We start from the raw sequence: 26,925 nt of genomic DNA on the forward strand, positions 1-26,925 counted from the left end.
AGTGACAGTCCGCGCTCTGTGCACCATTTGTACAGAATTTTTCGACGTTATTCTGCTGAAAGTCCACGCATTTCGAAACAAACTAATGAAAACGAATAAACAACTGCACAAGTGGTTAGAGATGAGTGTAAACAACTGGACGCAGTCATAAAAATTGATAGATTCTGAACCATTGCGAAATGGCAGCGGTTTTTGGTTGCGTCCATACTTTCTGGGACAGTCTTTAATCGCTATAGATCGGTATTGCTGGCAGCGTTGCTACAAATGAATACAAGTTGAATCGGCCATGTGCGCACGAAGTGCAACTTTGAACTCGGATTTATTAATTGGATGGCATTTTGAGAGAAAATAAATGCATCACCCGTACTGATGAAACTACCCATGCAGCAGCAATCATAATAACCCATGAGTCAACAGACAAAATTTGACAGCTCTATCAGTCGAACTCTAACCGTGACTCACCCTGGATGGTAACGACTGGCAGGGCACTTCGTATTTCGTTTCATTTCACTTCATTTCACTTCATTTTACCAAGAAGGTGCTGCTGTGGCTGACTATCAGCAAAAAGGGGATATCAAAGCTGCTCTTCTTTCTCTCCGTACTGGCCTTGACCGAGTAAAGTTATAGTACGAAATGCCTGCCGGAAGTTGCGTCGTTCATCAAGAAATGCCATAAGGGCTGGTATTCCGGCCGGATTTGGCGTCAGCCCACTACTCGTTAGAGGAGATGGAGCGGATGAATATCGATGTGCTGTTTCCAGCTGCGTCCCATCGAGAATTTCTGGGTCAACCTGAAACGTAATATCTACTCCAACAATTTTGCCGCGAAAACTGAGGAAGAATTGATATATAAAACGAAGAAAGAATTCAAAAACATGCCTACACGCATGTTTTTGTCCGCCATCGCGAATGTTCCGATCAACTGCCCACAAGGGCGTAGATTTTTTTGCAAGTAAGCTTAAATAATTCCTTCCAAGCAAAATTTATCAAAAGCAATTATGTGTCAGCTTTATTTTATCACTATTCGAAAAGCGTCCATTTTTAAAGCTAACGTTGGCTCTTTTATATTACTTTAGTTGTATTTCGGACATTTTTGGATGCAATAGTCGTGTATGCTAAGAATATTTGGCGAAATCTAAAATTTCACAAAGAAATGTAGAGTCAGTACGTCTAAAAAAACAGATATTGAAGATAACTGTGGCAACTGTAGAAAAACAGAATATAATTTCATCGTACACATATTTTAATCGTAATTTCAGTAAACAATATTCTCCATTAATTTCAGAATGCTCAAAGGTCTCACTCATCAGGAAGCCACCGAATTACTAGTTTCGATGTCAAGTTTAATAAACTTCGAGCAGGAAATGCCATTGCAAATGGAAAATGAAAAGCTGTTGGGCCAGCTCGGATATAATCCGGGTAAAATGATGCAAGATCTGCATCAACCTTGCAAACAGCTGATCAAGAACTGCTACTGGCTGGGAGCGGAAGTAGCCTGCACAAAACTTTTTCACGTTACTAAAACTCATGTTGGATACTGTTGTTCGTTCAATGCTAACAATTCTATGTCTATTGATCACGATGCCAACTCACGTCGCATACCACCGGGAAACATGCGCGTATCGGGTGCTGGTAAGTACATCGGCCTATCCGTCACCGTGGACGTTCAACCGGAAAACTACTTAGCACCCATCAGGTCTTTTTATGGGGCAGAAGTGTTTGTACACAATCCACTGGATTTTCCGGGAGAGTGGAATCTCGAAAACACAATCCAACCAGGATGGGATGTCGATTTTTGTGTTATTCCTACCCCGATTAGTGCCAGCAGTTCTTTGGAGCGTGTTCCGCAGCATTTAAGGGGATGTTATCTGGACGACGAAGGCAATCTTGAGTCGAATAGTACATTCAGTTTCAATCAGTGCATGTCAATATGTAGACTGAGAACAATGATCAAACTATGCCATTGTGTCCCCTTTTATTTCTCTGATCTGAGTAAGTATTTAAATTCCATATTGTTGTTAACAGTTTTCGATTCAAATTTTGTAGATACTACTGAAGCAAAACATGTTCCTGTTTGTACTCTTCAGCACGTCGATTGTTTGAGACATTTCAGAAGTAGCTCTAGAAGCAGTACTATTAGTTGAATGGTTAACTTTTTTAATTTTTTTGCAGAGTTATTCTACAGTTTACGGCCTCCACGTGAAGTATCGGCAGATATTTTAGGTTTTGAGTTAGGAATGAACTGCGATTGTATGCAATCGTGTTCGTTTTTGGTTAGCAAGCGTTTGGTTTTCCCAAGTTTACCGTCATAATATTTGAAACTATTTTTTTATATGTTTCAGAGTTACAATGTGCAAAGCATCTCGAGTTTCAGACAACCGGGCTTACTGTCATCACAATTGTAAGTACTGTGCTGGTAATATTATAATTTTTCATTTGCGCTTGTACACATCAAAGTATTATGAAATTCACAATTGACACAATTGACGTGGTACCATGGAAACGCAAACGTATTAATGGAAACGTAATATGATAAATGACCTAATTTTACAAGATTGACTTGAATCTAAGTAAAAAATTCTCAGTTTTCCACACAGGCTAGTTAAATTACATATCTCAATGCATAAAAATGAATCAGAATGCAAGAATCTTGTACTGATTTAGTACAGAATCATGCTGTTAAATGAATCAGTTTTGTTGTTGTAAAAATGAATCAGCTTTGTTGCTCGAATATGTCGGTCTCAAAAAATGAAAATTTCCTTGATTTTTTCTATGTGTGTACTTTTATAAAAGAATAGCAATAAATAGCAAGTAAAGTGAGCAATTTGAAATTTACAAAACTCTCTATTTGCAATGTTCGAGTTAATCATTCTTAGAGCAAATTCAGCAGCTAGAAGTTCTATATGGAAGATCTATAATAGAACAGAAACTGGAACAAACGTATCCCCAGCAAGCCGTTTTAGTTTTATTTATTCGACCAGGTCTACTGTCAAAATTACTGGTCTACGATGCCGTTCTATTTTTTTGTATATTTGAAACACGAGTAAAACACTGCTGGGGCTGCCAGTTTTTCTTGTTATAAAATCCAGATTTAAATTTTGTAACTGACATAAATTATGCACCTAGAACTAGAACACTACTGAATGTGCCCTTATTCTGAACAAAGAAGTATTGATTTTTCGATCGAATATGGATCGATCTAGAGTGACTATAACCAGAGTGACGACAACTGTTCGTTTGGAATGACAGCTTTGTTCCAAACGAGCAAACGACCTGTCAAATACAATGGAAAGCTAACGAAACTCCCAATATTGAACGTTTTGGTTTGTTGCCAACATTACGAATAAGACGTCGTCACTCTGGTCTAGTTCGATCGAATCCCAGTTACCTTTGATTTTGCTAGCGTTATTAATGTCGTTTTTCATTGAAAAACTCTGGTGGCGTGGATTGCTCTGATTTTGCACTTTCGAGCAGAAATGCAATATTTTGACGGTGTTTCATTGCCATTTCTGCTCGAAAGTGCAAAACCAGAGAAATCCACGCCACCAGTGTTTCTCAATGAAAAACGCCAATTGATTCCACTTGCTCGGTGCCAGTGTTTTGCTCTGACAGCCGAGCAATGAAACGGTTTTGTGAAGTTTGGTTTGCACGCTTGCTGCTTGGCAAAGAAAACGGGTGCAAAATAGTTGTCCGCGAGTTGCCTCGAAAGTGCATTTTTTTCGTGCGGTGCAAATCAATGAAACACATTGCACCTGTTTTGATTGCCCGACTGCACGAAAAGTGTACGAATCGAGCAAAACACTCCACGAGTGTTCTCAATGAAAAACGACATAAGAATACAAATGAAATACGATCTTAAAATTGATACGACTTTATTCAGAATAATGGCGAATATCAGTATACAACAAACGAAATCAAAAATTATCTAGTAACGAAAAAAAAATTACTTCTGTTAGTAATGAAGAGTTTCCTGTAAAATTTTGTATTCGTTTATTTTTGGTCGCTGCTGTACAGGTATAGAGTTAAATAACTCTGCTGAAGTTTTGTGGTAGATATTTCATTAAAAGATGCCGAATTATGGCCCATTATTATTTCGTGTTGGTCGGTATAGCATCATATACGAGGTTTGTTGAAAAAGTACCGCAAATTTGGATTTTTTGTCAAGTATGTTCGATTTTTGATCTTTTGGTAGCGTTATGTTGGTACTCATGACTCTCACTAATGTTTACAATTCCACCCATTTTGAATGTCCAGTCAGTTTTTGACAGCTATTGTGCGTGAACGTGTTTTGGCTTGTCTTCATTTTTCTTCCATCCCAAAAAATGGATCCAACTAATTGTATTAAATTTTGTATGAAGAAGAACTTAAAGTGCGAGGATGCATTCAGAATGTTTGGTGGTACAAAATGTTCCCAAAGGGCCGAAAAGATGTGAGCGACGTAGAGCGTTCCGAACGCCCGAGCACGTCAACAACAGATGAAAACATTATTGTATTCACCAATTGTCACCAATCCCCAATCACCGTCAGAGGAGTTGCTAAGGGCAAATTCAGTAGTGTTCTAGTTCTAGATGCATAATTTATGCCAGTTACAAAATTTAAATCTGAATTTTATAACAAGAAAAACTGGCAGCCCCAGCAGTGTTTTACTCGTGTTTCAAATATACAAAAAAAAAATAGAACGGCATCGTAGACCAGTTTTAAATTTGACGGAAGAACTGGTCGAATGAATCAAACTAGAGCGGCTTGCTGGGGATACGTTTGTTCCAGTTTCTGTTCTATTATAAATCTTCCATATAGAACTTCTAGCTGCTGAATTTGCTCTAAGGACCTAAATATTAGAGATGGTCGGGTATCGGGTATTTTACCCGAAACCCGACCCGTACCCGTACCCGACGGGTTTTTGGTCGGGTACGGGTCGGGTACGGGTAAGAAAATTTACTGCTCACTCGGGTACGGGTCGGGTACGGGTAAATTTTTTTTCTGATCGATTACCCGACCATTTGTACTTCACATAAATATGTTTACACGTTGACGAGAATTTTTTATTGCAAAACAGTTCTTCCGAAAAATAAACTTGACATTGGGTTTTGACATTTCCAGAAAAAAAAACATTTCTTTTCTTCATTAAAAAAAAGCGATCAATCATAGTTACGTGAAAAGTTATGTGAATATTTCCCGCCCTACTTTGTTTATAACATATTTAATAAGACACACTGCCTTAGCTCTAAGATGTTGCGGTCGGAATCTACTTTTCACGTAGGTTTTAATGGACTGCCATTTTAAAGCTGTTTAATGCACAATCCAGTAAAAATTATTTGATTCATATATAAAATGTAGTGTAGTACTCATATCACATTCAGATACCAGAAAACTTTTATATTAAATATTGGATGGAGATTTTCGAAATTTTCATATAATTCATAAGGATTCTTACCATAAAAACATTTATTTACGAAAATCTACATAGAAGTTCTTCTTATTCTCCATTTCTGGGTGGTGTCACCTCACTTGAAATGACACTGATTGATGGCACAGCAAGTTGGGCTATACTGCCAGTTAATTTTCGTTTCTTTTCACTGGACTACAAGTGGAAATCTCGATGCGTGACAACGTGGAATCGCAAAAGTACGGGTGAAAATCTTTTCTCGCGAAATACTCAAATTTTCACCGTGTTCACTCGTTGAGGGTTTCACCGGAGGTGGCACAGAAGTTCAATGGCTGTAAAAACCACCAGCTACCGTTAACATCGTGGGTGTGGGTTTGTGAGGCTTACAAAACGGGCACAGTTGACAGATAAATTTAAATCAAAATCATAATTCATTTTGCTTTGTAGTAAAAAATTGCAACCAAAAAAAATTAGAGGGTTGTATTCAAGACACGACCGAGCACAATAACATTAAAAATGGAACGTTTCTAGGGTCTTCATAACATATACAAAAATAAAGAGATGATGATACACTAAACTAAAAACTTTTTCAATTGAGTAATTACAAACTTGCTCTAGTTTAAGCGCTTAGATTGTTGGCGAATGATAAAATTGACAATTAGATTCTTTCTTGATAATTAATTATATTCAATTTTGATCCCTTTCCACAATTTTTTACATTGTTAAGATTTTGAATAACGTCCTTTAACTAGAATGCAAAGTTACTTGAAAGCTCAATTTTAGATACAGACAACCTAAAGATTTAATCCTGAACAAATGGAACTGTTTTATTTTATGACAATAATCTTCGAGAAACGTACAAACTTATTAATTTTATAAACAGTTAATCCATCCAAGAGAAGATTTTATTTATTTTAACGAAAAATGTTGTACCAGTAAACTCAGTAATAGTGTAATTTTATTAATCCTTCTTCAAAATCGTCGATAATCTTCGGAAAGTGTCGGTAAATAATATGGCAACAATACGAGGAAGAAAAATGTGAAACAGTCCGCATAAAATATTTAGTTACATTGATTTTCGCTTTGGCATATTAGGAATATACGAAATGGATACGCAACAAAATTCAGAAATTTTGTTCATATTGTAACTTGATGTTATTAATACATGAATGAACATTGTCATAGTTACAACACGTGTTTTGAAGCGAATAATAATTGAACTGAAACTGGCGGTTAACCAAATTCTACGAGGGTTGCTATTCAAACGATACATGTAAAATCGCAAGTAAACTTACCTTTAGTTTATCTTTGATACTATATGATATTGCATCTAATTGTACTGTATATGTGAGCCTGTGGAACTCATTTATACTACCAAACCAAGGAGGCCGCTTTTAGATAAGTTTCAGAATTTAATTTTGAATCTTTTGAAGCGTTTAATTCCTGGTGGGACAACAACTTGTTCAGTCACATTGTCACGTTTTGTTCGTATGGGAATGGAGATTTAAGTATGCAAACCGATCCGTTGACAAATTAAAACATTTTTAAGCTTACAATATTGAAGCTTTGGAATCATTTAAATGAGAAAAATCCATTAACAAATTATCGAAGAACAAGCGCTGCAAATTAGATCCGAATTAGATCTATTGCCGATAATACTAAATTAGCCTGATAGTTACCAGAGAACCAACATAAAATACTCAATTCAAATAAATTTTTCAATGGAATGCAATTTAAATATTCAAATGACGTTTTCTCATAAGTTTAAGTTAAATGTTTCCGAATCGATTGGTTGTTGAATTTTATTAATCCATCAACAAATGACTGAGGTATGAGCGTTCTAAATTATGGCAGAAAAATGTTACGCGATCAGTTTTGCATGTTTTAATTTGACACCCAGCCTCGTGAAGCGAAGTGTAAGGCATTTTTAATGACAAAATCGACCAAAAATTTGCTAAATACATGAGATATTTCAAAAGAACCGATAACCACGCTGATTCGGTTCTTCAATAGCTAGATGATATATAATATCTTCAAGCGAACACGGTGTTGCGCAGACAATAGGATAATTTACCAATACATAATGCAAAAGCGACAATCCAGCAAGTGAACGCATATACAATCCAGTCATCAGCTCACCGGACGAGCTACTTGTTTCATTCGCAGTCAAACATCAACTAGGCAAAGAAATATTGTGCAGCCTATATTTATAGATTTCTCTTCATACTACGCAGAACGATGCGGTGTTTTTTATGCATAACGCAAAGCCTCCTATGCCGAACAAGAAGTTGACGTCATTTTGTAAAGCAGGGATTGGTGGATGAAAACATAGGTCGATTCCAACAATTTTTTCAATAGTATGCTATTGAAATACTGAAACGACGTCGTCATACATGTTTAAGTTAAAAGTTTCCGAATCGATTGGTTGTTAAATTATAACAATCCATCAACAAATGACCGAGTTATTAACGTTCAAAATTATGACACAAAAAGGTTACGCGGCTATTTTTGAAACTTTTAATTGACACCCGGCCCCGTATAGTGAAGAGTAAGGCATTTTTAATGCCAAAAAATTCCTGCGAATGTTCAAACTACTTACACTTGAAGGACTCACTGTTCACCATTTTCAAAATTGATTTTTTCACACCGGGAATACACGTACATTGTTTGATGTTTGGTCAATACACGTAAACGAACTGATGATACTCTATTCATTTTAGGGGATGCTCGCATAACATTCATTTTCGTCACGTATAATATTCAATTAGACATTTGGAACCATTTTACGTGATTTTTCAAGTGATTTGAATGTGAATTTTTATTTGTGTGTGAAGATAATGAGCACGCTTACTTGTGGCTCTAAAAGCGGACCTTACACGATCATTAAAAGTGTCATTAATAAAAAATAATATCATTTTAATGAACGTGTAATGGTCAGTAATGACGAGATTTCTGTCAAATTTGAAATACATCATTACTTAGTCATCATTAAAAATGACAAAAATAATGCTCGTGTAAGGGCCGCTAAAGAATCGAATCAAAAGTCACACTGTTTCGTAAAAACCATACCTACCCAAAATTGAATACAACGGGTATTACGACATTTTGGGTAAATATGCTTCTCGATAAATTTGAGTAGATATTACTCCCTTTTGTTGACATTTGTAAATGAGTATAAAGTACCAAAGACATTGGAAATCTACAGGGTCCGCCATCTAACATTTATTTTTGAACTAGCGGTTATTTCGACATTAGTAACCTCAATGTCACTTCTGATTTGACAGAAACTTAGTTGTATCCTTCCGCTGAACGAAAATGGTTGTGTATACGCTTGAGAAACGTGTGAAAATAGTGCAGTTTTACTTTGAAAATCATGGTAATGTTGCGGAATTTGTGCAAAAAAATCATCTTCTCGGATGAGGCGCATTTTCATCTCGGCAAGTATGTTAATAAGCAAAATTGTCGCATCTGGGGGACGGAAAACCCGCACGTTATCGTGGAGAAGCCGATGCATCCTCAGAGAGTGACGGTTTGGTGCATCATTGGCCCATTTATCTTCGTAAATGAGCAGGAGCCGTCGCCACGGGCAACGGCGAGAGCTACCGCACCATGATTAGCGATCCTGTTACTTGAAGAGGAAGACTTGGACACCATTTGGTTCCAACAAGACGGCGTTCCGAGCCACACAGTCAACGCTACGATCGATCTTCTGCGCACAGTCCTCGAAGATCGAATTATCAGTCGAAATTCGAATGTTGTTTGGCCGCCTCGGAGCTGTGATTTGACGCCGTTAGACTATTATCTTTGGGGAGCTTTCAACGATAAGTGTTATGTGGACAAGCCAGAGACAATTCAAGCCTTGAAGGACAACATTCGTGCAGCCATAGCTGAAATAAAGCTGCGTACTGCAAGGCCAGCCGAGGCAGCCATTTGAATGAAATTATATTCGACAATTAATCGGAAGAATTGTACTTTAATATGAAAAAAATAAATTTTGAAATCGAATGAACCGTTTGTGTTTTATTGCATGTTTAAAAAAAAGTTACATGGCGGACCCTGTATTCATGCTTCACAATGTATTTATATTTTGTCGTGAATACGACTTACTTTACTATGGGGTGCCCTCTGAGAGAGTGATAAGTTTTTGATCGTGAATATCTCTTGTTGTATCTAACGAATCAACATAATTTTTGCTACATGCCATCGGAAATATGATCACAATTTTATGATAAAAATTTCAGTTGTGTGACATAATGTCAAATAATTCAAAATTAAACTTTTCTGAAATGTTTGGTATAAACCAGTATCATAGAGGATAATGCATAAGGCGCGTTTGCCTTTCTCGTATTTTGAAAGCTCATAGCTTAGTGATCTGTAAAAGGATTTATATAATTTAACTACCAATAGAATCGAAATTTTTCGACTTTAACGTGTATAGCAACAACATTGAAGTATTTCAATAGTACACTATTGAAAAACCTGTCTCATTTGACCCATGTCAACACCAGCCAATCAGAACGCGTTCTGAGGAAGAGAACAAAATATCTGCTGCTGTACAACAAATCGTTCGAGAAAAATGTTCCGAACAGTGTTTAATATCGTAGTGAGTTCCACAATTTGGTCCTTCTGAAAGGCAGGAATGAGTCCCGTACAGCATCCGGATAGTTTCTTTCAATGAAATGCAAATCCGAAATTAAATATCGAAATAAAAATTCTATATGCTGCTATTTTTATAGCCGTTAGGACCGCCCATTAGTGAAAAAGCTACAACCGAAATCAGGTAAAAACAAGCCTCTCAACAAAAATTGGATTAGTTTGGATTCTATCGCCACTACGAGCAGATGTATTTTGCGTCGTTTCTCCTCCGACAAGAGCGATTACGTCACAGCTGCCAGTCATTAGCATTGGTGAAAAAGCAACACTGGAGAGCATCACACAAAATCAGCCGTTCTAATGGCTCTAAAAGTTAGCCGTTCTAATGGCTCTAAAAGTTAGAACTATTAGGGTTTCTTGCTCGCAAATCGAACGGAAATATCCTCAGTTTAGTGCACTTTTCGCTGTGTGAAATTCACAGTAATCTAGATCAAGTGAAGCCGTCTTTGTTTTTGCGAAAAATGTGGAAAAGGGGAATGCTTGCATAATTCATACAATTGATCAATTAATTGGTATTCGGAAGTGTTAAGGAACATGTCAGTTGTTTTCGTATTCACGACATCCAGTTATGTCTCTGACATTACCCACCCGCCTTTTTAAATGTAAACAAGCATTTTAATGTATTTTACTTACCAACTAGAGCCTGATACGGCTCGATATCTAAAACACTTTAATTTTTCCATACTGAATTTTGGTAAAATTTTTACTACTCATTCGGGTCGGGTACGGGTACAGGTAATTTTTAATCGGGTACGGGTCGGGTACGGGTAAAATTTTTTTTTTCGGGTGCGGGTCGGGTACGGGTAATTTTTTTAAATTATTGATCGGGTACGGGTCGGGTACGGGTAATTTTTTTAATTTTTGATCGGGTACGGGTCGGGTACGGGTAAATTTTTTTGCTGATCACTCGGGTACGGGTCGGGTTCGGGTATAAGAATTTCTATACCCGACCATCTCTACTAAATATATCGATTGATTCGTGCCATGCGATTATTACCTATAGTTTGAGCATGAGACGGGTCGTCGCGAAACTCGTACCATCATACTCGTGTCATCATAAGTGAGAGCCATGAGTACCAACATAACGCCACCAAAAGATCAATTTTCAGCACGCGAAAATTCATAATTCGCGATACTTTTTGAACAAACCTCGTACTCCGTTTCAATATTTCAGCTCATGAGTTCTATCGAATTGGGATCAGGTGGCCTCGTGAATAGTGTGATCCTCAACCATGTCAATTTATGATATCGCTGGTAAATCCCGAATGTAAGCATATTTTTTCTTGAATACAATGTATTGACCTGAACTACTAGATGATTTTAATGCCTGCACGTAAGAGTTCGCGAAGGCAAAACAAATAAGGTTTAGTACAACTAATCGATTATTAGTTTGCTATACCATTATTTTCGATTTATCATGCTGGAGTTCAGCAAGGATATATAGTAATGGCTATTTCATGTGAACTCCTATTGAAATCTCATAGCTTTGAACATGAATCATATCTTTCAACGTACCTGAACCAAACTGGGAAATGTTTTAAAATGTTTATTTGAGTTTTTGTCATACTTTCTAATTGAAAAACTAGTTCTAAATCCTTCAGCGATCGTTTTTTTCCATTAAAAATTAAATTGGCTTTCCAATTTAGGAAACATTTTCGTCTCAAGTTTTACAGTTCGTCATGTTTCTGAATATTAACTAATTGATTCGTCTCAAAACATGATCACTATGGCACATAATTACACCAGTACTCAATGTTGAATGACTTCATAATTAGTAATGCTTACTTTTCACTTGTTTAATAAACGATTGAAAATTTATAAAAATGACCAATAAAATTCTTCAAAAATATTAGATGAAAATTTTGCACTTAATTCACTTGATTGCGCTGATGAGATGAAAACACTCATTCCGTATCGCAAGGTTGCCAAGTTTTCTCACAATGTTATGAAAAAAAAGTTTTTTTTCATGTTTAATCAACCATCAACAAGTATTTTATCTGGTATCCGTGACATTAGTGTAATTATATTATTGATTTTTATATTTCAATAAAACTGTTTCGGCTTCGAATATTACTAGAGAGTGCGTGTTAAATACTAATAAAATAATCACTAAGGCAAATCTAGTATCACTGGTTTCATTCCGATATATGCCTACATAACGCTGTTAAGTGTGTGTTTCACCAGCTGTGCATCTGTTATTTTCTAATTTTTAAAAGAGCAAATCTAGATTAACTTTACAGTAAAATTTTAAATATTAAACGGAAGGAAACAAAAACGACCCAACAATTTTTGAAAGTCGAATTGGTTCCAAACTGATTCTAAAAATATCGTCACATTTCGCAGTAGGTCCTTTTAAGAAGAAATCTGACATTTTAGACCTGAGAGTGTAATAGTGCAATATTTTGGTCTTGATTGCTTTTTGAATTTCTCGGTTAATTTTTCAAAAGGGCGTATAAGCAAGTGACAGTTTCTCTTTGTTTAATTTCTCTTCTATTAATTACCAAGCGGTTTCCACGTTTATCACCCAAATCTTTGCATGAAATGACACCCGAAACTTTCGACTTTCAAACAGAATAGTGACATCAAAGGAAATCTTTTTAATCACATCACAATAATCGAAAGAGAAAGTGATTAAAGAGAAACTGTCACTTGCTTAGAGCAAATTCAGCAGCTAAAAGTTCTATATGGAAGATCTATAATAGAGCAGAAACTGGAACAAACGTATCCCCAGCAATCCGTTCTAGTTTTATTTATTCGACCAGTTCTTCTGTCAAATTTAGAACTGGCTACGATGCCGTTCTATTTTTTGTATATGAAACACTACCCTCTTAGAAAAAAACGTTCAACGGTGGTCCTTCATTGGTTCAATACGTTGGATCATTGGTCCAATGAAAGCCCAATCAATCGTTCAACGGGAGGCCAACACGGGACCTTCGTTTGCCGATTTTGAAACAGACCGTTGAACCGAATGCCATTTTTTTCGTTCAACAAACCCGGCAGACAGAGGTCCATTGTTGAGCCATTTTTAACATGAGGGGTTGGAGCCCCGTTGTACTAGTTTTACTGCAGAATTTCTGAAGTTTTTGTCGTGAATACGACTTACTTTACTATGGGGCGCCTTTTCAAAATTTACCCTCTGAGAGAGTGATAAGTTTTTGATCGTGAATATCTTCTGTTGTATCTAATGAATCAACATAATTCTTGCAACATGCCATCGGAAATATGATCACAATCTTATGATAAAATTTTCAGTTGTGTGACATAATCTTAAATAGTTCAAAATTAAACTTTTCTTAAATGTTTGGTACAAACGAGTGTCAAAGAGGATAATTCATATGGCGCGTTTGCCTTTCTCGTATTTTGGAAGCTCATAGCTCAGTGATCTGTAGAAGGATTTATATAATCTAACTACCAATAGAATCGAAAATTTTCAACTTGAACGTGTATTGCAACAACATTGAAGTTTTTCAATAGTATACTATTGAAAAACCTGTTTGATTTAACCCATGACAGCACCAGCCAATCAGAACGCGAGATGTCTGCATCTATACAAGAGCATCCATATAAAAGTTGAGTGCTTCATTTTTCCTACCATTTGCTGAGCATCTGTTCCCGAAACAAGACACACGAGAGCAACATCGTGGACCTGTCGTCTCACTGTTTCCCGTTCTGCGTACAGGAAAGGAATTCTGAAAGGCAGCCGAAAACTCCAGCAAATTCAAATAGCACTTTTAAGTGCTAAAAATAATCATAAAGAATTAGTTGAATTTTATCGCTTTCCTACCATTTTCCGAGCAACTGTTGCCGAAACAAGGCACACACGAGAAGTTAAATTAATTTGCACCGTCACCAACACATTCAATTACGAACGGCAATGCGAAAGAGGAAGTGATGATGTTGAATACATCTTTATACTAGTACACAAATATGCCGTGCGAAAGAGTTGCCACGTACAGATCAATATGTATTTTTTTTGTCGTGAATTCTTTAGTATGGGGCGCTTTTTGATCATGATATCTAACACATTCAATTACGACAGGACAGTAACGCTGTCTCGCAATACGAAACAGAAAATTTTGATTTAGAAACATCTTTATACTAGTATACTTTATACAAATTATTAGAACAAATGTTTTCACTTGATTTGCGCATTATACTTTCTAGGCGTTTCAGAACTGGCTAAATTTAAAGCAATCCTAAATATTTCTTTATCACAGTTATGTGGTCGTCCTGAAAAGGACGGGGTTTTCAACTCCTCGTCGTTACGGATGGACAGCTGCAGATGGCGAGGGATGATTTTCGTTTTCTTGTTGTCGCGGGCCGCATTACCAGCCAATTCCAACACTTCGGCAGCCAAGTACTCCATCACTGTCGCCAGATAGACCGGTGCACCGGCACCGACACGCTCTGCGTAGTTTCCCTTCCGGAGCAGACGATGGAGATTTTGCCAACTGGGAACTGCAGACCAGCACGGTTCGAGCGGGACTTTGCCTTGCCCTTAATTGTTCCTCCTGTGTGCGTGTTTCCGCGTGAAAATTCCACAAGAAGCTGTTAACCGTTAGACAGCCAGTTCAATATTACTGACTGCCGCTCTACTAACTCTCTCTTTTATATCGTCTCACTGTTTCCCGTTCTGTGAAGGGGAGGTCCGTACACCGCTACCAGTATAAATTGAAATGTGATGTGAGAAATAGCGTCATTTGAGTTAAAGCAGCTACTCTGTACGTACCGTCAGAACGATGGCACCGTAAACAGGTAGAAAAGCAGATTTGTACCGTCACTAACACATTCAATTACGAACGGCAATGCGAAAGCGAATGTTGAACACATTTTTATACTAGTATGGGACCGTGTAAAAATATGCCATGCGAAGCAGGGTTGCCATATAAACAGGTTAATCTCTTTTATTATTATTATTATTATTATGATTATTATTATTATTTTTATTATTATTATTATTATTATTATTATTATTACTATCATTATTATTATTAGAATAACTCTTGCATACCGAAGATCGTCGATACATTTCAGACCAGCCCATTGCAATTGTCTCGTACTGAAATTTCGAGAAGAATCAGATATCTTCGAACTTTGTAGCATCAATAAAAATAAACTACAAATTTGTCGTACCTAGCCTGCTATATTAGCAAATTATAAAAGAATTGTTTCAAGTTTGGAATATATAGTTGTAGAATAGTAGCTGTTTAATGTAACTAATCTGTATTTTAATGTAGGTGCATCGCTTCAAACTCTATTAGTGAAAAAGAGGAAAGCTTGCACAATTCATACAATCAATCAACTAACTGATATTCGGAAAAGTGATGGGAGCGTATCAGTTTTTTCGTATTCACGACATCCAGTTATGTCTCTGACATTACCCACCCACCTTTTTTCTACTTATTTGTTTAAACTAACAATACATACCTGCACAATACTTCTACTTCACGTAGAATAACAACACATTTTCTTTCAATGTAAAGGTAACACTTAATTTTCACACTATTTTTGCAAGAGAAAAAACAACAACAAACCGTTCCAGCAAATTGAACGAATATTTCGTGGAATATGTCGTTCGACAAGCGCTCAAAGACCAACAAAATTGAACGACCTGCTGAGAGGGAGGGGCAACCGAAAACGACATTAGTTTTCTGTATAACAGTTATCGTTGAAGTATACAGGCGAATGTCGCCTTAAGGTATGCAATTAGTGTTGTGTAAAAGATTTAAAGCATGCTATAATCAGCTGGTGTCCAACTTTTTTGTTTGAATCAATCATTAGCAGTAAAAATAATAGAGTTTAGGGCATATTCAGTAGTGTTCAAGTTCGAGATGCATAATTTATGCCAGTTACAAAATTTAAATCTGAATTTTATAACAAGAAAAACTGGCAGCCCCAGCAGTGTTTTACTCGTGTTGTGATGTGATGTGATGTGATGTGAAGTGAAGTGAAGCCACCATCAGTTCAAGGACTTGCCAGTGGATGCGGGTAGACTTACAGTAGCCCCGATATGACTCATCCATTCACCTTCTTACTATAGCTGTTACCGAAAAGCAAACAAAAAGGGTTGGGCGGATACGTAAGTAGAGTCACTTACTCGTATTCCGCGGGAATAAAAGATGCTCTTCCTACCATAATATCCAGTGCATGGATGAAGCATATCGCTATACATGCTTGAACCCGCCTGATGGTTTGTTTGAGAAGGGCGCGTCAGACTCATGTCAAACCTTCAGAAGGAAACAAGTTTCCTTCAAGTGACTTGGGCTGGCTATCCACAATCCCTCGTCCAGTCATCAATTCGTCCGATGCCCTGATGCTCCCTCCTCTTTACGCCCCCGTGCAAAATATTTTATATTGATAAATACAATGAAACATAGTGTAATGAAATTAATATAACATAAAATGATATAATAGATTACAAAATAATATAATATAACAAAATATTATATAATATATTTTAATTTAATATAATATAATACAATGTCATACAATATAATATAATATATTACAAAACATGATATAAAATAACAGTTAATGTAGAGTGTCAGTTATGCTCTTCTATCTTCGCAATACTGCAGGATGTAGAATATTTCTCTTCTAATAACAATAATAATATCTACATCTATAAAAATAATATATGTTATTATTATTGATGACAAATTAATAATAATAACAATAAATATAATTATGAAAATAACAATAAAAAATTAATAATAATAATAACAATAATAACAATAAATATAATTATGAAAATAACAATAAAAAACAATATAATATAGTACAATGAATTATATAATAAATAATAGAATAAATAAAATGATATGTTGCGATATGCTATGATATTATATTACTTGAATTTATATGTCATTTCTCATCCTCTCATTTTGCCATCAACGCATTCCATAGACCATTTGTCACCACAGACACACGTGTAGGCATGAAACAGGAACCAGTGAGAACCAAGCTCACCTTGTGACGACCTTGATATTCAGTTGAAAGTTACTTTAAAAATGATAACTTATAAGGAAAACAAATTTATATTTTGCGCAGAGGTACGTAGTACTACTCATAATAAACCCTATAATATAATATAATATAATACAACATAATGCAATACAATATAACATAATATAATAGAATACAATATAATATAATATAATATAATATAATATAATATAATATAATATAATATAATACCATATAATATGATTTTTTGTCGTGAATACGACTTACTTTACTATGGGGCGCCTTTTCAAAATTTACCCTCTGAGAGAGTGATAAGTTTTTGATCGTGAATATCTTCTGTTGTATCTAATGAATCAACATAATTCTTGCAACATGCCATCGGAAATATGATCACAATTTAATGATAAAATTTTCAGTTGTGTGACATAATCTTAAATAGTTCAAAATTAAACTTTTCTTAAATGTTTGGTACAAACGAGTGTCAGAGGATAATTCATATGGCGCGTTTGCCTTTCTCGTATTTTGGAAGCTCATAGCTCAGTGATCTGTAGAAGGATTTATATAATCTAACTACCAATAGAATCGAAATTTTTCAACTTGAACGTGTATTGCAACAACATTGAAGTTTTTCAATAGTACACTATTGAAAAACCTGTTTGATTTAACCCATGACAGCACCAGCCAATCAGAACGCGAGATGTCTGCATCTATACAAGAGCATCCATATAAAAGTTGAGTGCTTCATTTTTCCTACCATTTGCTGAGCATCTGTTCCCGAAACAAGACACACGAGAGCAACATCGTGGACCTGTCGTCTCACTGTTTCCCGTTCTGCGTACAGGAAAGGAATTCTAACAAAGGTGATGTGAAAAATAGCGGCAGTTAAGTTAAAGCACGAGTGTCAGCACGATGACAGCGAGAACCGGATGAAAGGCAGCCGAAAATTCCAGCAAATTCAAATAGCACTTTTAAGTGCTAAAAATAATCATAAAGAATTAGTTGAATTTTATCGCTTTCCTACCATTTTCCGAGCAACTGTTGCCGAAACAAGGCACACACGAGAAGTTAAATTAATTTGCACCGTCACTAACACATTCAATTACGAACGGCAATGCGAAAGTGGAAGTGATGATGTTGAATACATCTTTATACTAGTACACAAATATGCCGTGCGAAAGAGTTGCATTCTTTAGTATGGGGCGCTTTTTGATCATGATATCTAACACATTCAATTACGGCAGGACAGTAACGCTGTCTCGCAATACGAAACAGAAAATTTTGATTTAGAAACATCTTTATACTAGTATACTTTATACAAATTATTAGAACAAATGTTTTCACTTGATTTGCGCATTCTACTTTCCAGGCGTATCAGAACTGGCTAAATTTAAAGCAATCCTAAATATTTCTTTATCACAGTTATGTGGTCGTCCTGAAAAGGACGGGGTTTTCAACTCCTCGTCGTTACGGATGGACAGCTGCAGATGGCGAGGGATGATTTTCGTTTTCTTGTTGTCGCGGGCAGCATTACCGGCCAATTCCAACACTTCGGCAGCCAAGTACTACATCACTGCCGCCAGATAGACCGGTGCACCGGCACCGCTCTGCGTAGTTTCCCTTCCGGAGCAGACGATGGATTTTGCCAACTGGGAACTGCAGACCAGCACGGTTCGAGCGGGACTTTGCCTTGCCCTTAATTGTTCCTCCTGTGTGCGTGTTTCCGCGTGAAAATTCCACAAGAAGTTGTTAACCTTTAGGCAGCCAATTCAGTATTACTGACTGCCGCTCTACTAACTCTCTCTTTTATATCGTCTCACTGTTTCCCGTTCTGTGAAGGGGAGGTCCGTACACCGCTACCAGTATAAATTGAAATGTGATGTGAGAAATAGCGTCATTTGAGTTAAAGCAGCTACTCTGTACGTACCGTCAGAACGATGGCACCGAAACAGGTAGAAAAGCAGATTTGTACCGTCACTAACACATTCAATTACGAACGGCAATGCGAAAGCGAATGTTGAACACATTTTTATACTAGTATGGGGCCATGTAAAAATATGCCATGCGAAACAGGGTTGCCATATAAACAGGTTAATCTGTTTTATTATTATTATTATTAAATAGTTTCCGGAACAATCATTGTCGAGTACTCATCGTCGATTTAATTGTAGCATTGCTATTGAAATGAGTGTTCTTGCACGAATTCAACCTAATCCGACCCTTTCAGTGAGGTGAACACAGAAAAAGCACTTTTCCTTGTGCCAGTAGCGAAAAGGGAGGTGTTTGTGTTTCAAACCATACCAGTGAACCGGCCGGAGTGTTGGAAATGCAGAATGTAGAGGTTAAACCCGTAAACCCTAGGTACGCTGGCATGGATGAATTGTTGAAAACACAGAGCAATGACATTTCACACACGAATCTGCGTGTATGTGGGAGGGAAAGCATATGGGAAAATTTATGGGTGGGTTTCACTCTGACTATGGCTTCTGTGCCCGACTAACTCAATCGGTTGGTTTGAATGTGTAGCGTGTCGTTGTCCTATTTGTAAAAATAACAAACTCAAGAGGTTGTTCGACATGATACGAGTGCTAGCCTATGAGTGCATTTGCTGTTAGTTGAACTCTAGATCCGTTTGTGCCACTGTTCGGTATGACAATTAATGTTTCCACTTAATTTGCGCATTCTACTTTCCAGGCGTATCAGAACTGGCTAAACTTGAAGCAATCTAAATATTTCTTTATCACAGTTATGTGGTCGTCCTGAAAAGGACGGGGTTTTCATCTGCTCGTCGTTACGGATGGCCAGCTGCAGATGGCGAGGGATGATTTTCGTTTTCTTGTTGTCACGGGCAGCATTACCGGCCAATTCCAACACTTCGGCAGCCAAGTACTCCATCACTGCCGCCAGATAGACCGGTGCACCGGCACCGACACGCTCTGCGTAGTTTCCCTTCCGGAGCAGACGATGGATTTTGCCAACTGGGAACTGCAGACCAGCACGGTTCGAGCGGGACTTTGCCTTGCCCTTAATTGTTCCTCCTGTGTGCGTGTTTCCGCGTGAAAATTCGACAAGAAGTTGTTAACCGTTAGGCAGCCAATTCAGTATTACTGACTGCCGCTCTACTAACTCTCTCTTTTATATCGTCTCACTGTTTCCCGTTCTGCGAAGGGGAGGTCCGTACACCGCTACCAGTATAAATTGAAATGTGATGTGAGAAATAGCGTCATTTGAGTTAAAGCAGCTACTCTGTATGTACGAGACACCGTCAGAACGATGGCACCGAAACAGGTAGAAAAGCAGATTTGTACCGTCACTAACACATTCAATTACGAACGGCAATGCGAAAGCGAATGTTGAACACATTTTTATACTAGTATGGGACCGTGTAAAAATATGCCATGCGAAACAGGGTTGCCATATAAACAGGTTAATCTGTTTTATTATTAATAATATTATTATTATTATTATTATTATTATTATTATTATTATTACTATTATTATTATTATTTTTCTTATTATTATTATTATTATTATTATTATTACTATCATTATTATTATTAGAATGACTCTTGCATACCGAAGATCGTCGATACATTTCAGACCAGCCCATTGCAATTGTCTCGTACTGAAATTTCGAGAAGAATCAGATATCTTCGAACTTTGTAGCATCAATAAAAATAAACTACAAATTTGTCGTACCTAGCCTGCTATATTAGCAAATTATAAAAGAATTGTTTCAAGTTTGGAATATATAGTTGTAGAATAGTAGCTGTTTAATGTAACTAATCTGTATTTTAATGTAGGTACATCGCTTCAAACTCTATTAGTGAAAAAGAGGAAATCTTGCACAATTCATACAATCAATCAACTAACTGATATTCGGAAAAGTGATGGGAGCGTATCAGTTTTTTCGTATTCACGACATCCAGTTATGTCTCTGACATTACCCACCCACCTTTTTTTTTTTCATAAATACGTTTATTTCTTAAGGCAGTTTACATAAGTTTTTCTTCGCCGTAGCATCACTTTTACATAATATTCTTATCCTAATTTAATTCTAACATAGTCACAACGTTTTGAATTTATTAAAACATATTCTCTTATTACTTAAATATCATCTTAGGTAACTCGTCATTAATTATGAAATCTACTCGGAAATATTATTTGAACCAAACGATTAACTTCTATAAATTATAAAATAAGCTGTTATTTTCAGACATTTTGTTGATAATTTCATAAACTGTTTCGAGTTTGTTTGTATCATTACATAATTTTTATTCTAATTTAGCTATTGGTTGAACTCATGGACGCAGCTGGGATCAGAACTAAGTCTTAAAAGGGGCCTTTATTAAATTGAAACTCCAATTTTCTTTATGAAATGATAAATAAGTTTCATGTATGAAAGGTCACAACAAGCAAGAATGTCTCGAACTGGGATATTGGATAGTTTACCTTGGGTACGCAAAGAATTTATTAGTTGAGATCTGACATCACGATACTCCACGCATGTCCAAACGACATGATCAATATCCCGATAACCTTCTCCGCAAGCACAATGATTAGTCTCGGAGAGCCCAATTCGAAGGAGATGTGCATCTAACGTGTAGTGATTGGACATGAGTCTGGACATCACACGAATGAAATCCCTACTCACATCCAGTCCCCTGAACCATGCCTTTGTCGATATTTTCGGAATAATTGAGTGCATCCACCGACCCAGATCATCTCTATCCCAAGATGCCTGCCAGCTGGCAAGTGTTCTTTGGCGAGACGAACTATAGAATTCGTTGAAAGCAATCGGTCGCTCATAAATTTCACCCTCAATAGCACCACGTTTGGCTAAATTATCGGCTCTTTCATTGCCTGGAATGGAGCAATGAGCCGGGACCCAGACTATAGTGATTAGATAATTATTATTCAATATGTCGTTCAGACACTGTTTTATTTTACCCAAGAAAAACGGTTCATTTTTGCCAGCAGCGATTGAGCGAATGGCTTCAATTGCACTCAGACTATCTGTGAAGAGGAAATAATGGTTTGGAGATTATGTGACGATTACACTCAAACTATAATGAACTGCTGCTAGCTCTGCTATATAAACAGATGCAGGTTCTTGAAGCCTAAATGAGGCCGAAACATTATTGTTGAACATACCAAACCCTGTCGCTTCTTCAATTCGCGATCCGTCCGTGTAAAACATTTTCTCAGGGTCAATATGCCTGAACTTACTTGAAAATATTTTTGGGATTTCCGTCGAGCGTAGATGATCCGGGATTCCACGCACTTCACGCTGCATGGATGTATCGAAAAATAAAGTTGAGTCAGGGGCACTTAGGATGCTGACACGGATAGGAATATATCTTGAAGGGTTGATTTCCTGTGACATATGGTTAAAATATACTGTCATAAATTTTGTTTGAGATCGAAGCTCGACTAGTCGTTCGAAATTATTAATTACCATGGGATTCAGCACCTCACATCTTATTAGCAGGCGTGATGAAAGCTCCCAAAATCGATCTTTTAATGGAAGAACTCCCGCCAGAACTTCAAGACTCATTGTATGTGTCGAATGCATGCACCCTAAAGCAATTCGCAAACAACGATACTGAATTCGCTCCAGTTTGATAATATGAGAGTTTGCAGCGGAACGAAAGCAAACGCATCCATATTCCATCACTGAAAGTATCGTTGTCTGATACAATTTTATTAGATCTTCCGGATGAGCACCCCACCAAGATCCTGTTATTGTTCGAAGAAAATTTACTCTTTGTTGGCATTTTGTTATCAGAAACCTAATGTGTCCTCCCCACGTGCATTTGGAATCGAACCACACCCCGAGGTATTTAAAAGTTAAAACCTGTTGGATCATTCTTCCCATCATATGGAGCTGAAGCTGCGCGGGATCATGCTTTCTTGAAAAGACGACTAACTCTGTTTTCTCCGCAGAGAATTCGATACCAAGATGAACAGCCCAAACGGACAAGTTATCTAAGGTATCTTGCAATGGTTTATGCAGATCAATAGCTTTGGGTCCAGTAACTGAAACCACGCCATCTTCTGCCAATTGTCTTAGTGTACATGGGGTTACAAGACAGCTGTCAATGTCATTCACGTAAAAATTATAGAGGAGCGGACTGAGGCATGAGCCTTGCGGGAGACCCATGTAGCTAATTCTGAATGTTGCCAAATCGCCATGTGAAAAATACATGCACTTCTCTGACAAAAGGTTGTGCAAATAATTATTTATAACCGCTGGAAGTCCATGTTGGTGGAGCTTGTCTGAAAGAACATCAATGGAAACTGAATCAAATGCTCCTTTAATGTCTAAAAATACAGATGCCATTTGTTGCTTTTGAGCGAAGGCAATTTGGATGTCAGACGAAAGTAATGCAAGGCAATCATTCGTCCCTTTATTTCTACGGAAGCCAAACTGAGTATCTGACAACAAACCGTTCGTCTCGACCCAAGTGTCGAGACGTCGTAGAATAATTTTTTCGAACAATTTTCTGATGCAGGACAACATCGCAATGGGTCTATATGAGTTGTGATTGGAAGCTGGTTTCCCCGGCTTTTGAATGGCGATAACTTTCACTTGTCTCCAGTCAGGCGGAACAATATTTTGCTCAAGAAACTTGTTGAACAATTCCAACAAACGTCTTTTTGCGAGGTCGGGCAGATTCTTCACCAAGTTGAATTTAATTCTGTCCAACCCAGGGGCGTTATTGTTACAAGACAAGAGTGCTATAGAAAATTCCATCATTGAAAATGGGTTATTAATAAAACCATTATTTGGAGGAGATTCCCGTATAATGCTTTGCGTAGGAACAGAATCTGGACAAACTTTCCTAGCAAAGTCAAATATCCATCGGTTCGAGTATTCATCACTCTCATTGCCCACGTTACGATTCCTCATTCGTCTGGCCGTATTCCAAAGAGTGCTCATTGAGGTTTCTCTTGACAAACCTTCGACAAAATGTCTCCAATAGCTACATTTTTTGGCTCGAAGTATGCTCTTGTACTTGGTTTCTAAAACCATAAGTTTATCAAAATTCTGAGGAGTTCCTCCTCCCCGTTTTAGAAACGTCTTGCAAGCATTTTGTTTTGCGAGTTTAGCCTCTGAGCACTCTTTGTCCCACCAGGGGTTGGGAGGCCTTCTGTTAGTCGTTGGCCCAGGAAAGCGTTTAGTTTGGGATTGTTCTGCTGCCTCCAGAATCGAACAAATAAGGAATTCATATTCTTCAAGTGGAGGGAGCTCTTCCATTGAATTCAAAATACTAGAGATTCTACTTTGGTATTTAATCCAGTCGATATTTTTTGTCAAATCATATGGAATACTAGCTGAATTAGCAATACATTTGTTACAGCTAATTGAGATGATGATTGGTAAATGATCGCTACCGTGTAAATCAGGCAATATTTTCCAGGTGCAATCTAGTCGAATTGATGTTGAGCAAAGAGATAGATCTAATGCACTTGGGCGTGCAGGAGGTCTTGGGATCCGTGTCATGCTACCCATATTTAATACCGTCATGCTAAAATTGTCACAAATGTTTTGTATTAAAGATGATCTGCTATCATTGTAAACGGAACCCCACATCATTCCGTGCGAATTTAAATCCCCCAGAATCAATCGTGGAGCAGGAAGGGCTTCAACCATTTCATTAAGCTGTCGCTGTCCAACTTGTGCTTTTGGAGGAATATAAACCGAAGCTATGCAAATATCTTTGCCTTTAATGTTTATTTGGCAAGCAACAACTTCTATACTAGAAGTTGAAGGGATGTTTAATCTATAAAAGGAGCAGCATTTCTTAATTCCCAAAAGCACTCCACCATACGGAGAGTCTCTATCGAGACGTATAATGTTAAAATCATTAAAATTTAAAGCTATGTTTGAAGTAAGCCATGTTTCGCATAAAGCAAATACATCACATTTTTGACTATGCAATAAAATTTTAAATGAATCAAGTTTTGGGCCATATAATATGATATAATGCAATGCAGTATAATACCATACAACATAGTATATAATAACATAAAATAGTGTTAGACGATAATATATGAAATAATATGCTATGATACAATATAATAGTTAATGTCGCAGTGTAAGTTACGCTCTTCTAATAATAATAATAATAATTATAATAATAATAATAATAATAATAATAATAATTAAAATAATAATAATAAACCATGATGTAATAAACAACAGAATTATATGTTGTAATATACTATGATAAACACTGCATTTTAGGATGGGCTTCAACCTACAAGCCATTTCGCACCCTCTCATTCTGCTACTAACGCAGAAGGCGATAGCACCCAGTCGACGCCGTTCTATTGACCAAATGTCATCATAGACGCTCGGGGAGGCATGAGATAGGGACTTGTGAGGACTTAGATCTCACCATTTGACGACCCCCAGCAGTGTTTTACTCGTGTTTCAAATAAACAAAAAATAGAACGGCATCGTAGACCAGTAAATTTGACAGAACTGGTCGAATAAATAAAACTAGAACGGCTTGCTGGGGATACGTTTGTTCCAGTTTCTGCTCTATTATAGATCTTCCATATAGAACTTCTAGCTGCTGAATTTGCTCTTATGTGACTAAAAATGAAACCGATTGATCATTGTTATCTCTACTACCAATGTCATGAAGAGTATACTTTATGTCTGCTAATGAACCGATGAGTCAAAGACGAAACGTGAAGCAAATATGTCTATTTTAGTAACAAAAAATCCTCGAATGTATGCAGTATGTAATGTGGAATATGGAGTTTTGTTCCATTATGCTTTAGATTAAAGAGTTAAAGTCTAAAGAGAGATTATCATAGCATTGAAGTATGTACAATATTATAATGTTGCAAGTTCGTAATATTTATTGAATAATGTCAAAAGTTGCCACCCTTGGTATCCAATTTGTTCACCATCCCGAATGCATTTTAATACGTCATTTGATTAAACCATACATTTCCAGGGACAACCGCAACGCATCAAACTACTCCACACTGCACGTGCACTTCAAGGACTTGCACTGTATCAAGTATCGTAGGGAGGCCTTCATGACCTGGGATTCGCTGCTAGCCGGTTTCGGTGGCATCTTCGGACTGTGTATGGGAGGATCGGTGCTAAGTATTGTTGAGCTTTCCTACTATTTCTTTGTGAAATTGTTTGCGCTTTATAAACGAGAAATTCAGGAACAACGACTTGCCCGGGATGAATCATTCTCGGCGCTAGCGTGGCCTAAATCAACCAGTCCGCCGGTGTTCCGTCCACGTCGTTATCCATTCGGCTATTTCGAACGAAAGAGAGTGATCTTTCGGGAACGGCTGTCAAGCGCGAAGAGTCGGAAACGAATTCAGGTGCAAGCGCAGTTAATATCTACTTTCGAGATAACGGATCACGGAAAACAAAAAGAGCCGGCTTTTATTTATTAAGTGAGAAATCTTTATTAATTAATTATTTTATTTATGATTTATTTACACATTACATTAATATTGTTACCTCTTTAAGTATAATAGTAATAAACGATTTCTTGTCAAGTAAATACCTAAATTATTCAAAGACGAAAGGTGGATGTTCTATGCGTCTTCGGCAAACCTTCGCTGCTCATTATTGCCCCTGAATTAGACTGTAATAAACACTACGCTGATTATTTTTAAACAGTTTATATACAGCTAGTAAATTTAAGATCACTGGTAGTTTACAACAAATTGAAATGTTTTAAGAAATTCTAGATTCGAAACACCGTTCACTTTTGAACAGAAGAATAATAGAGTCGAATAGTTGCAATTTAAGTTAGAAAGCTTCCAGTCAAAATTCGGAAACAGATTTCTTTACTCAAAAGTCGTTTAAAAACAAGTATCTGTGCAAGAGCGGAAACTTTATAGTGCAGAAATTGAATAAATAAAATCGTTGTTGTTTCT

General features: G+C 37.0%; 1 protein-coding gene across 1 annotated transcript; it reads left to right on the forward strand.

Moving 5' to 3' along the window:
• Nucleotides 1–1,333: 1,333 nt before the first annotated feature.
• Nucleotides 1,334–26,436, forward strand: LOC131434231 (sodium channel protein Nach-like). The gene is made up of 5 exons (XM_058600883.1): nucleotides 1,334–1,991; nucleotides 2,046–2,114; nucleotides 2,172–2,272; nucleotides 2,342–2,400; nucleotides 25,977–26,436. The coding sequence occupies exons 1-5, from the start codon at nucleotides 1,334–1,336 to the stop codon at nucleotides 26,434–26,436; spliced, it is 1,347 nt and encodes a 448-aa protein (XP_058456866.1).
• Nucleotides 26,437–26,925: the final 489 nt, after the last annotated feature.

This window comes from Malaya genurostris, chromosome 3 (assembly GCF_030247185.1).
Source record: "Malaya genurostris strain Urasoe2022 chromosome 3, Malgen_1.1, whole genome shotgun sequence".
NCBI classification, from domain to species: Eukaryota; Metazoa; Arthropoda; class Insecta; order Diptera; family Culicidae; genus Malaya; species Malaya genurostris.